Genomic DNA, 13,009 nt, shown 5'->3' on the forward strand with positions numbered 1-13,009 from the left:
AAGCTCAGCAGAGACCTGGTCAAGCGGGGATCTGGGATCCTCTGCCCACCAGGGTGTTGAAGTTGGAGAAACGAGGAAGGAGACTGATGGGCAGTGTGTGGGGAGACGTGGGACCTCCCAGGCCCTGAGATGAAAGACCTGGGGAAAGGTCCCTGGACTTGACCATGAGGAAGGGGGGCCCTGGGGTGGGAGCTGAGCGGGAGTGCATCTCCGAGCAGGGGCCTCACCCCTCAGGGCCCTCGTTCCAGGTTCGGCAGCAAGGAGGAGTACATGTCCTTCATGAACCAGTTCCTGGAGCACGAGTGGACCAACATGCAGCGCTTCCTCTTGGAGATCTCCAACCCCGAGACCATCTCCAACACCGCCGGCTTCGAGGGCTACATCGACCTGGGCCGCGAGCTCTCCAGTCTGCACTCGCTGCTCTGGGAGGCCGTCAGCCAGCTGGAGCAGGTGCCTGTCGGCGCAGGGCAGAGGCAGGGCTCCCCCCAGAGTGACCAGGAGGGCACAGGTGTGCCTGTGTGGCATGATCAGGCCCAGCTGGGACGCCCTGGGCTCTGTCGGCTCCCATGTTTGTTTACCTTGCCTTCCAGGGCTGCCCGACTGTGGGGGCTGGGCCTGGGCCTACTGCACACAGGCTTGACTGGGGGCGCTCCACTCATGAAGGTGCGCTCCCTGCCTGCATGCTTGTGAGAGGCGTGATCAGACTTGCCCTGGACGTTGAAGCCGCTCGTATGACAGAGAGCCACTGTAAAGACCCCGTACCTCACAGGTCAGACAGGCCGTTGCAGACCCGGATAGAACTGTCCTCAGCCATCACTGGACAGGGTCATTCCCTAGATTTGTCTGACAGCACTGCAGCCACCTGAAGTGGCTTCCACCGATCCCTGGCGATCCCGGCTCTTACAGTGAGCGAGTTCTGGGCGTTTAGGACTGTGCCTGCCAGGAACCACTTGCCGGGGCCCTGTTGCTTCCCAGAGCCCCAGGGCACTCATCCTTACAAAGGGAATTCCTGCTGGAGGGGAGCAGGGAGGCCTCCCGGCCCTGGCCCCTGGGGATGGCCACGCAGAGTGCTGTGGTGTGCAGCCTCTGGACTCAGTGTGTGTGTGCGTGCAGAGTTGCTGTCCTCTTTTATTCTAAGTGAGAACTTCCCATGTGCACTGTTATGGGTGACCCCCTTGTGGCCATGTGCCCACGCACACCACACCGTGGGCACTGAACAGCCACTGCCTGCCGTGGTTTATCTCACCGTGGATACTGAGGTTCATCCCGGCTTTCCACCGACAACACATGCTGTTCAATCCATGGCAGGCATTTTTGCTCATTTAGGCCCCCTTGCCTTTGGCTGAGAGACACAGCAGTGGGAATGCAAAGGAGCCCCCGCGAGCCCCCGACTGCAGGCAGTAGCACTCACTGGCGCTGCCGCCACTCCCGGGATCTGTGCGGGCAGGTGGGGAGCGCGAGGGCGACGAGCACTGCTGCACGTGGGCAGCCAGCATCGGCAGGGCTCTGAGATCCGGCTGCTAGGCTGAGCTGTCGCACAGAGGCCCCCGTGGAAGCCTGCGCGTGCGCAGGGGCAGCAGCGCACCCGTCCTGAGTCCCATGCCTGGAATTCCCAGCAGCTTGTCTAAGTGGTGACAGCGGGGTTCACATGGGCCCAGGCACTGCCCCTGTCCAACTGGCACCCTCTGGTGCCTGCCCTATGCCTGGACCATCTCCACTGGGGCTCAGGTGTCGAAGAGAACCAGGCCCAGCCCACCTTGTTAGGTAGGTGGTAGGGGACGAGGCTGTCATAGAAGCCTCCTGGAAGGAGAAGTGTCAGCATGGGTGGAACTGGGATTCCACATGGACTTTTCCTTTCTGCGAGGGCACTAGGGTAGGGGGGCTTGGGCTAGGTCAGCATCTCTCCCTGTGGGCCTTGCCTCCTGGACTCGCTGCCTCCGAGGGCCGGGGCCGGGGATCTGCGTTTGACAGGCTCCTCGGTGGTTTGCAAATGAGTCGGCCACAGCAGCTCACACCTCCCTCTTGCTGTGTCTCTGCAGGGCATTGTGGCCAAACTGGGCCCCCTACCTCGCATCCTGAGGGACGTCCACACAGCACTGAGCACCCCAGGCAGTGGGCAGCTCGTGGGGACCAACGACCTGGCTTCCACGCCAGGCTCTGGCGGCAGCAGCATCTCAGCTGGGCTGCAGAAGATGGTGATGGAGAGCGATCTCTCTGGGTAAGAGCCGCAGGGTGTGTCGGGAGCACTGGGCCGTGCCTGCAGGCCCAGCACAGCCCACGGTGGCCTCAGCTAGGGAAGAGGGAGCCGAGTCACAGTGAGAGGCAGCCGGGTGTGGCTGAGTGCCAAGACCTGACCTCGGCCTGCCGGGGCACATCTCAGGCCTGTGGCTGGTCTTGGGTTCTCCCTGCTGCGTCCACTGCCCTTGTCCAGCCCTTTTTGGCCCACGAATGCTGTGAGCCTGAGTGGCTGAGGCTGTCCTGTCTCAGCCTCAGTGTCCTCCTGCCAAAGCTGAGCCGACTTTGGCTCACCATTTTATACCCATTTCCAGCCCCCCGGGGTCCTTGCTGCCTCCTCCCCGCCTGTGCAGAGCCCTTTCACCGCCATATTCTTTCCTGCAAAGCCCACCCGGCCCCCACCTCCGTGGTGCTTCCTTCAAGGAGCTGGCCTCCCTGGAGGTGCCGAGGAGGCGGCCGGGGGTGTGGTGGGGCCTGTTGCGCAGGTTCAGACCTGCCCACCTGAGTCATGCCCTTGACAGAGCTGCCTCTGATGCCTTGTTTTTGCCAGGAATGCCAGCCCCCGCCTGCCAGTCAAACAAGGGAGTGGCAGCAGGAGGCTGGGCAAGGGGAAGCTTTGCCAGGCCCCATGCGGCTTTCGGTCTGAGTAGGAACCAGAGGGAAGAGGCAGAGGGAGCACCAGTGACTGTGCAGTGGGAGTTCTCTGTGCCTGGCAGCACCGGGCTGAGGGGCTCTCCAGAACACGCCAGGCCCAGCACCCGTGGCCCCAGGCTGGAGCTGAGCCTGCCAGGCGGCCCAGCCTGGAGCAGGGGCTGTGTGCAGGAGCAGCCGTCCTGGCCACTGGTCCCCGGGTCTCTGCCCCTTGTGTCCCCCGCCCGAGGCCGGGCTGGGGCTGCCAGGCCCTGGCAGGTGGGGGGGGCTGCGGTCTGTACTGGCCGTGGCTGCACTCACGGTTCTTCTTTTCCCCTCTTTCCCTGTGTGTGCTTGTCTCCCTGCAGTCTGATAGATTTCACCCGGTTACCGTCTCCAACCCCCGAAAACAAGGACTTGTTTTTTGTCACAAGGTCCTCCGGGGTCCAGCCCTCACCTGCCCGCAGCTCGAGCTACTCGGAAGCCAACGAGCCGGATCTCCAGATGGCCAATGGCGGCAAGAGCCTGTCCATGGTGGACCTCCAGGATGCCCGCACGCTGGACGGGGAGGCGGGCTCTCCGGCGGGCCCTGACGTCCTTCCTGCCGACGGGCAGGCGCCCGCGACTCAGCTGGTGGCTGGGTGGCCGGCCCGAGCGGCCCCCGTGAGCCTGGCCGGGCTGGCCACGGTGCGGCGGGCAGGCCAGACACCGACCACACCAGGCACCTCCGAGGGCGCGCCCGGCCGGCCCCAGCTGTTGGCACCACTCTCCTTCCAGAACCCCGTGTACCAGATGGCGGCCGGCCTGCCGCTGTCACCCCGTGGCCTTGGCGACTCGGGCTCTGAGGGCCACAGCTCCCTGAGTTCCCACAGCAACAGCGAGGAGCTGGCGGCCGCAGCCAAGCTGGGGAGCTTCAGTGCCGCCGCGGAGGAGCTGGCGCGGCGGCCCGGCGAGCTGGCGCGGCGGCAGATGTCGCTGACTGAGAAGGGCGGGCAGCCCACGGTGCCGCGGCAGAACAGCGCCGGCCCCCAGCGCAGGATTGACCAGCCGCCGCCCCCGCCCCCGCCGCCCCCGCCTGCCCCCCGGGGCCGGACGCCCCCCACGCTGCTGAGCACCCTGCAGTACCCGCGACCCTCCAGCGGGAGCCTGGCGTCGGCCTCGCCGGACTGGCCCGGCTCGGGCGCCCGGCTGCGGCAGCAGTCCTCCTCCTCCAAGGGGGACAGTCCGGAGCTGAAGCCGCGGGCGGCGCACAAGCAGGTCAGTGCTGGGGCCGAGGGCGGGGCAGGGCTCTCGGGCCCCAGGGGCCGTCACACCCCACGCCGTGCTGCTCCTCGCCGTCATCCCACCTCCACCCGCGGCTGCCATCCCATGCTGTGTGACGCCGCCTCCCACCCACCATGGGCCTGCCACGTGCACCGCCCCTCCCCTGTACCATGGGCTCTTGCTGAGTCCCAGGAACCAGTGGCACCATGGCCTTAGGGAATGCCGGGCCCCTCTGCCCACTCCCCTGGGGACAGGCTGGCAAGGGAGCATCCGTCGCAGCTCCCAAGCCTTTGACAGCCTGAGCCCAGGGTAGGGGGTGACCTGGCCTCACCCTGGTTCCCTTAGTGCCCTTCCCAAAACACTTACACAGGCCGAGCGGGCCTCTCAGCACAGCTGCGGGAGTATGGAGAATCCCTGTCGGGGGGCCTGCGGGCAGGAGGCGGGCTTTCAGCCCAGCCTGCCCCTGGCGGGGGCTGCACGGGCACAGTGCCCAGGAGGCCTCCGGGGCCAGGGCTGCCTCTGGCTGCCCGGAGGTGGCTGTCCCTGGGAAGGTGCCGGTCAGCTGCAGGCCCCTCTTCCACCGGGCCTCTGAGCCCCTGTCCCCAGGGCTCACTCTGGGCCACTCCCTGTCTCCGTTTTGCACCTCCCTGCAGCCCCTCATGGCTGTGTTTCGTTGTAGGGCCCTTCACCCGTGAGCCCCAATGCCCTGGACCGCACGGCCGCTTGGCTCTTGACCATGAACGCGCAGTTGTTAGAAGACGAGGGCCTGGGCCCAGACCCCCCCCACAGGGATAGGCTAAGGAGTAAGGAAGAGCTCAGCCAAGCAGAAAAGGTAAAGCTGGCCCCGGGCAGGGTGGGCCGGGCGGGGCTGCAGCTCGTCTCCAGTGCCCAGTCCCCTGTCTCCCCTGTGCCCCGTGAGGACGAGGCCAGCAGCGAGTGGACTTTGGAGGGAAGCCTCAGTGCTGAGGCCCCTGTGCAGGCTGCATAGCGGAGTCCCTGGGGGTTGTGCTGGATCCCAGCTTCAGGACCTGGTGACCAGGCTGACGCAGCCAAGCTTCCGAGGGTGCCTGCCCAAGGCTCTTCTCTGCTCCCCTCTCCAGCAGGGCCTGGGAAAGAGAGTTCCCAGGGCGAGGGGTGGGCTCACATTGCCATTGGGATCCCATCTTCTTCCTCCCCGAGGAAGGAACCCGGTTCTGAAAGCCCCCACTGCCACCCTTGCCACACACATCTGGTGCCCGGTGGGGCCGCAGGCACCCGGGCCTCCCAGCTGTGCTGGCAGCTGCCCTACATCCAGGGCTTGTTCTTGTCTCCACCTGGAGGCCGAAGCCCAGGACCTGGTGCAGAGATCCAGCAAGGCAGCACTCCCCCCCACCTGGGTGCCCTTGCCCTCTCTGGGCCTCAGAGGGCCCATGGCAGCCTCCCCAGCAGGCACGGGTAGGGGTCAGGGTGGCCAGCTCCCCTCCCCCGCCTCGGGCGAGGCCCATCTCCATGCCGCATTCCGCCTCCCCCCACCACCCTCGGCCTGCTGCATCACCTGCTTGCACCATGGTACCGCGGACAGGGCCGGGGCACAGCGCTCAGGGCTCCCAGAGCAGAGTCTGCTGAGGAAGGAGGAGGCCTGGCCCCACCCAGGCCCCGTTCCTCCCTCGCCCCCGCGTCCTCACGGCGTCTGGCCCCTCGGTGCAGTGCACGCGACTCCTGGGCGCTGTTCCCTCACTGTTTCACCTGCCCCTCTCTCGTGAGGCTGAGGCCTGAGTCAGACACACAGAGCCCCAAGCACCTTGCCTTTGACTCTCTCTGCCTCTTCCTGTGTCCCTGTGCCACTGCCACCACCCTGGCCTTAGAGCCAAATAGAGGCTGGGAGCCTAGGATCCTACTCCTCTGGTCGGTCACTGCCGTGGGACCGGGTCACCTCATCTGGGCCTCAGTTTCCCCTCCCACAGAGCCCTCTGCCCTCAGGACACTGTCCAGGGGGTTTCTGCCCTTTGTTACCACGTTCAAGGCCCCAGTTAAACCCTGACTCTCAAGGGTGTGTTCGAGTCTTCATTGCCCTCCCAGCCGCACAGGTCAGGCTGGGAGCTTGGAGAGACCAAGGCCTGACTCCCCCGCCGGCTGGGCTCCGTGAAGGGGGTGGGCTGCCTCCCACTCCCCCTCGGGCTGACGAGGCTGTGCTGTGGCACGTGCCCTCCCGGCAGGACCTCGCGGTGCTGCAGGACAAGCTGCGCATCTCCACCAAGAAGCTGGAGGAGTACGAGACCCTGTTCAAGTGCCAGGAGGAGACGACGCAGAAGCTGGTGCTGGAGTACCAGGCGCGGCTGGAGGAGGGCGAGGAGCGGCTGCGCAGGCAGCAGGAGGACAAGGACATCCAGATGAAGGGCATCATCAGCAGGTGAGGTGGCCCTGCTGCCAGGGCCCCACACGCGGCCTTGGGGGGGCAGAGCAGGGTGGGCAGGGACGGTCCCGCAGGGAGGCCTCGTGTACTCCGGACTGGAGGAGGGAGGGGGCCCGGCGTGCGGGGAGGATGCAAACATGGGGAAAGCTGGGCCCTCCCAGGCCAGCGCCCAGGGGACCTGCAGGTGTCATGTTGTCTTGGGGGTGTTCAGGGGCTGAGTTGGGGGTGCCAGGGAAGACACCGAAGACCTGATTCGGGGCAGGAGCAGGGGGAATGTCAGTCATGTTCCCTAGGTGAAGGGGGCGGGGGTGGAAGCAGATCAGCCCTGGATTTGTGCCGAGAGTCGATGCGGAGGTGGCAGGGTGGCAGCCACCGAGGGTGGGAGCCATGGCAGGGGGCTGTCTGGATGGGGCAGCAGAGGGGTATGTGGGGCCAACTGCCTGGGTTATACCGGGAGGGTTTCTAGGGTGGGGGCGGTTGGTTCTGTGTCGACTAGGTCCTGTCTCTTCTCTCTCTCCCTTCCCTAGGGTGGGTGTAGATCAGCATCTGTAGATAGATGTGGCATCCAGGCCAGCCCACCAGGTTCTGGCCCTGGCCCTGGCCCTGGCGTAGGCTTCCCTGTGCTTTTTCAGCCAGGCACGGGAGGAGAGACTTCGGCTGTACAGCTGGTCTGTCTGCTCAGCCTAAGACCTTGACCTCTGGACAGATTAAGCAGGTGTGCAGGGGCCAGGAAGGTTCCCCACCTGGCTTCCTGTTTCGTCTGATTTCTCCTGTGTCGACCACCTGTTTCTCTGCTCCTGTTTGCCTCATTTACTTGTGGTTTTGTGTGTGGTACAATGGTTAACAGGAGCAGAATCGTGGTGATGCAAAACCTACTGTTCACTTGACCTTCCGCTGTGCCTTGGCCTGTCTCGCGTGTGTGGTTCCGAGAACAGAGACGCTCTTCAACCCAACCACCTCCCCCTTGCGTCCGTTCTCTGAGAGGCGCACGCTCAACACACTTGGTTCTGCTAACCGTTCCCAGTGTTCCCCTCATGTAAGCATCGAGTCAGGTTGGCTGATGGAGCTTCCGTATCTGCTTGCCTGCACTTCTCCCAGTTACTGAGAAAAGGATGTTGAAGAGTCTAATAATTAGGGATTTGTCAGTTGCTCTGTGTACGCCAGACGGTCCTCGGTACGTACACATTTAGGATTGTCGAACACTGTTGAACTGATCTTCTTATCACTATAAAATCACCTTTCATCCCCCATGATGTTCCTCGCTCTGAAACCTACCTTATCTTATAGAGCTACCCCGACTTTCTTTGATTAGTGTGAGTGCAGTATAGCTTCTTCCATTCTTACACTTTTCACTCACGGTCTAGCCCTTCAGGCTGCTATAACAAAAAATGTATTGCTTATATTGAGTTCTGGAGGCCAGGAAGTTCGAGACCAAGGTGCTAGTTGAGAGCTTTCTGCTTAGTGGACTTCGCCTCGTTGCTGTTCTCACCGGTAGAAGGGGTGAGCAGCCTCTCTCAGGTCTCTCTGATAAAGGCACGTCCTCATGACCCATCTCTTAGAACCCTCATTTTGGGGCCAGGTTGCCAATCAGATCCCTGCACCTGGCTGTAGCTATGAAGTGCCCTTGTTTATGGTTCCTGCTTTTCATCTGGTCTGTTAGGCTCTGCCTTTTAACTGGGGCGTTTATACCATTTACATTTAATGTAATTATTGGTACAATTGTGTTTGTATTATCTTGGTATTTACATCATCCATTCTCTTTTTCCTGCCTTAGTTTGGACTGTTTTCATGCTTTGATTTACTCTCCTTTATTGGCTTACTGGTTATGTCGCTCCCCTGCTATAGGCCAGGGTTGGGAAACTTTCAGTGCAGGGGCAGATAGTAAGTGAGGCAGAACCGCTCGTGTAGCTTGCCCGTCCATGGGAACAGCTGTGCCTCGGGCTGACTGGCCCTCAGGCCGGAGAGGCTGGGACCCCTATTATTTCCAGGCCCCTGTACTTAATGTGGCTTTCCTCTGGGTGTTTTTAAGATCTCTCTTATCATCAAAGGTTGTCACCAGCTTTTTAAATAAATTTTTTTTTTTACTTGAAAATCAGAGTTAGAGGAAGAAAGAGGTCTTCCATCCCTGGTTCACTCCCCAGTTGGCCACAAAATGGCCAGAGCCAGGAGCTTCCCCCGGGTCTCCCACGTGGTGTAGGGGCCCAAGGACTTGGGCCACCTTCCACTGCTCTCCCAGGCCACAGCAGAGAGTTGGAGCAGCTGAAGTGGAACAGCAGAAGTGGAGCAGCCAGCACTCGAACCCGCACCCGCACGGGACACCGGCACTGCAGGCAGCGGCTTTACCCCCTGTGCCACAGCGCCGGCCCCCCAGCCTGATTCTGATGTGTTTTGTGTGGCTTCTTGGCGTTGCAGGCGTGGAGTCCTGCCTCTCCTGTTTCTTTCTGCAGCTCCCGTCACACAGGTTAAGCTGCTCTGTGTTCTCCCACATCTCGCTGATGCTCTCTTCCTTGTTTTCTCTTTTAGATCAGTTCTATTGCTATGTCTCCAGGTTTGCTACCCATTTTATCAACATCTGATCTATTTATTGTACCCAGTATTTCCACTGCTATTCTGGTTTAAATCCTTTTTTCTTCTCATCATGGTCATCTTTTGTCTTCTTGAACACGTAGAACGTGTTTATAAGAATTGTCTCAATGACCTTGTCTGTGGACGTGGGTTTCGTTTTCCTTCTCCTGTGCGTACTTGGTGATCTCGGGTTGGATGTGGACGGTGCATATTTTACAATGAGGTGCTGTTTTCTGAGTACTTTCGGGCTTCTTTCTGGGACACGGTGAGGCCACCAGACCCAGTTCCCGCTTCTGCTGGATGGAGGGGGGACACATCCTCTAGGGAGCCTCCTGCTGCCCGTGTTTCTAGACTCTTCCCTGCTGGGTAGTTGTGATGGACAGGCAGACGCAGCCCTCAGAGGCACAGGAGAGGCCCACGGTCACTTTGCTGAGGCTGCCGGGAACAAGCAGCTGGGGACAGACCCCGAGCTGCCCGCCGTCGGGGTCAGCGCAGCCACAGCTGTGCAGGATGCGGGTGCTGCCTGCGGAACCCCTGGAGGGCAAGAACTAGACTGCTCTCGGTACCGAGTGCTCATCCCTGCATGCACAACCTCCGTGGGCAGGGAGGGGCCTCTGCCAGCCTGACCTTGGCCGTGTGCGGTTGCAGGTTGATGTCGGTGGAGGAGGAGCTGAAGAAGGACCACGCGGAGATGCAGGCTGCAGTCGACTCCAAGCAGAAGATCATCGATGCCCAGGTATCGGAGGCCCTGCACGCCCCAATTCCTCGGGGCAGAGGCTGAGGAGGGCGAGAACAGCACCACCCTGTGGCCTCTGTGGACCACGAGCTCGCTAGGAGAGTCTGGGAAAGGGGTGGGTATTGGCTTCGGCCAAGGGTACCGACCAGAGTGGTGCTCCTATTCAGAGCCGTGGCTTCCAGACTGGGGGCTGTACCAGGCCGGTACCAGGGCCGCAGTGTGGGGCTTCCTGGCCAGCCTGGAGCCTTCCCCGGGCCTGTGACCCTTCTTGACCCCGCACCCCACCCCCCGCAGGAGAAGCGCATCGCCTCCCTGGACGCCGCCAATGCCCGCCTCATGAGCGCCCTGACGCAGCTGAAAGAGAGGTACAGCATGCAGGCCCGTAACGGCATCTCCCCCACCAACCCCACCAAATTGCAGATCACTGAGAACGGCGAGTTCCGAAACAGCAGCAATTGTTAACCTGCCCCCTGGAGGGGGGCACCATGCGGCCCAGGGCAGGGTCTCAGCCCGGGGCCGCAGAGACGGACACGGCGGGAGGCCCGAGGAGCGTGTTGGGTGCGGGCAGAAGAGAGACTGCACGCGGGGGCTTGGGCAGCCTGGTGGGGGCAGGGGCCTGCCACAAACCTGCGTGTTGGTTCCTGAACGTGGCGTGTATCACCTTTTCCTCCTGGCCTGGCCCAGTGCACGTACCCCCATGCCCTCGTCGGGGAGGGCACGACCCAAGGGCTGGAGCACAGGACTCCATGGCAGCCAGGCCCTGCCCTGTGGGACCTGGGACCTGCGGGGCGGCTGGCAGGCAGGCCCCAGAGGCAGGACTTCCTGGCAGCACCGGCCCCTGCATGCAGCCTGTCGGGGGCCCTGGCCGGCTCCGAGGCACCGAGGGGTGTGGCGCCCCCCTCCCCCCTCTTGCACTGCCACACAGAGCCAGTGGCTTTTTCTTCCTGGCTCTGGTACCTGTGGGAAGGGTCCAGGCACCCCCTCCCCTGCCACTTGGGCCCGGGCTGATGCCCTGGGGCTCCCAGATGCCAAAGATCTGGGTGGAGCTGGCCGAGGGCGCTGTGCTCTGTACCTGCCTTCTCCTGGGCCCGTGGCCAGCTGGGAGTGGCCCTGAGCAGGAAAGCCGGCCTTCCCTCGGATTGCTGGGCCCTGGGAAGGTGGATAACTGTGACTTTCTTTCCTTTCACAGTATGCATTAAACAAAAGCCCGCTTGCTCGCTTGCTGGAACACTGGGGCCTTTTAAATTGAGCGTGCGCACTGCATGGGAAATAGCGGCCCTGGCGGATGTTAGACTTGCTCCCTCTCCGAGACAGCAGCGGCCTGCACCGGCCCCGCGTGCGGCCGCCGCCTCCTCACCCTCCCGGCCCCCGCCACGGACCCCGGCGCTGCAGCCAGGGGAGGGGCACCCCAGCGCTGGGGCCGGTTTTCCTCAGCTCTGGGCTGTTCTGTAGCTTATCTGCCCTTCCCCTAGCGGGACCTAGATGGGCAGGAGGGTGGGTCTCTCTCGGCCCCTGTCCCCGGTCTCCTAGGGCAGGAGCGAGGGTCTCTGCCCAGGCCGCAGAGCCAGGGCCGGGCGAGCTGGGAGGTGCCACCTGTGCCCCTGCGGCTGCAACGCGCCAGAATCCCCACCAGGAAGGGGTGCCAGCGCCGCACCTCCTCCCGGGCCTTGCCCTGGGGAAGAGTTGTAGACTAGATGCTGGTGGAGAGGGCTGCGCCACCAGGGGTCACGGGCCGCAGGAAGGAGAAGCGGGGAGGGGAGTGCGCTGAGGCTCTGCTCCCGCCCCTGCACGGTTCAGACCAGGGTGGCCACGCAGGCAGGGCCTGGCTTCAGGGGTGTCCTCCTCGGCCCAGGGAGCCCTGCCTCCTCCCCCCCCTCCCCTGCCGCTGCCTCGGGCTCCGACTGAGCACCTCTTAGCAATACGGGCAGGAGCGCACGGGGGTGGGCTGTGAGCTCTCAGGCCGAGAGCCTTACTCACCTGTGCAAAAACTGTAAAAGTGTACAGACTTCACAGATTTTTATCTTAACTGCAAGTCTGACGATTTTTGTAAATGTTCTTGGTGTTTGACTGTAATGTAACTACTTCACCCAAGAGTTGTACATAGTCCCTGGTGCTGCCGGGACTGCTGCTCTCCCGCTGGTCTCTGTGTGATTTTTGTAATCCAGACGACAGCGTTGGGCAGGAGGAGGAGGTCCGGGGGCTAAGTGCCCCCTACCCGTGGCTGGGAGGGGGTACCCCGACCGGGCCTGTACACGGGGGGCTCCTGCCCAAGGCTAGAGAGAACCCACGGCCCCACGGACGAGAGCCTGCCTGCGGCAGGTGCCGCGATGGCCAGCGGTCCCGGCTCAGGCCCCTGGTCACCAGCACCCAGACTCGAGTCTGGAGCAGGCTGTGCCCTCCCCGCTCACAGACGCCCGATGTGTTCTGCTCACGTCCAGGGCGAGGGGAACTGCCACACTTCAAAGTGACGACTCCTTCAGACTGCCCGCAAGGGGGCGAGGGCGCCCCTGCTGCCTGGGCCCTGGGGGGGCCGGACCGTCCAGGGCAGCAGCCCCTCTTTTCTACTCACTCGGGCCAGCTAGCCGCCCCCAGCCCCTACCCCTTTTGTAAGTATGTGAAAAGAAACCAATGCAAACGCCGGAGTCGCAGCGGGAGCCCTGGCTGCGACTCGACCGTGTAATAATGTACAGAGAAAGGTGTTGTGTTCTAAGACTCGGTGGCTGTGCAATTTCTGTACATTTGCAATTAGAAATATTAAAGATTTATTTAGCTATTTTAAGCCCGGCTTGCCTCTCCATTCACTGGTGTCTTGGGGGATTTTCCAGAGGGGACCCCCAATCCCTGGGGGGCTGATGGACTCCACCGGGGGACCCAGCCTCGGTGAGCTCAGGGTGATCTCCCCAAGGCCTCCCCTGGCTCGGATGTGCTTAGAAGTGAGGTTTTTCAGACGCCAGCTCCTGCCAGGCTGTGCAGGAAGCGGCCCCCTCTCACTGAAGCCGCCTCCCGGGGGTCGCCGCCAGCCAGCCAGCCCCCGCTGAGCCGCACCGACCTTTCTCATGCTTTAACCCCCGCCCCCCCCCCCCCCCCCCCGGAAAGCTCCTGGTGAGCCCTGCAGAGCCAGACCCTTGCGCTGTGCCTGCACCCTGGGCCGGGTGGCCCTGGCTCCCACCCGGTCCCGCCCGGCCTCA

General features: G+C 62.8%; 1 protein-coding gene across 17 annotated transcripts in view; it reads left to right on the plus strand.

The window, feature by feature from the left end:
• Window positions 1-12,600, plus strand: part of DAB2IP (DAB2 interacting protein) — a 170,695-nt gene extending 158,095 nt beyond the window's left edge. For 13 of the 17 annotated variants that reach the window (XM_051855568.2, XM_070056281.1, XM_051855604.2 and 10 more), the window contains 7 exons: window positions 249-450; window positions 2,040-2,218; window positions 3,234-4,122; window positions 4,808-4,960; window positions 6,324-6,517; window positions 9,734-9,821; window positions 10,116-12,600. In XM_051855568.2, coding sequence (XP_051711528.1) covers window positions 249-450; window positions 2,040-2,218; window positions 3,234-4,122; window positions 4,808-4,960; window positions 6,324-6,517; window positions 9,734-9,821; window positions 10,116-10,283 — 1,873 coding nt within the window. In that variant the 3' untranslated portion in view covers window positions 10,284-12,600. The remainder of the gene's footprint in view (window positions 1-248; window positions 451-2,039; window positions 2,219-3,233; window positions 4,123-4,807; window positions 4,961-6,323; window positions 6,518-9,733; window positions 9,822-10,115) is intronic. The other 4 variants (XM_070056311.1, XM_070056302.1, XM_051855557.2 and 1 more) reach the window with 2 other exon arrangements.
• Window positions 12,601-13,009: the final 409 nt, after the last annotated feature.

This window comes from Oryctolagus cuniculus, chromosome 1 (assembly GCF_964237555.1).
Source record: "Oryctolagus cuniculus chromosome 1, mOryCun1.1, whole genome shotgun sequence".
Lineage (NCBI taxonomy): Eukaryota > Metazoa > Chordata > Mammalia > Lagomorpha > Leporidae > Oryctolagus > Oryctolagus cuniculus.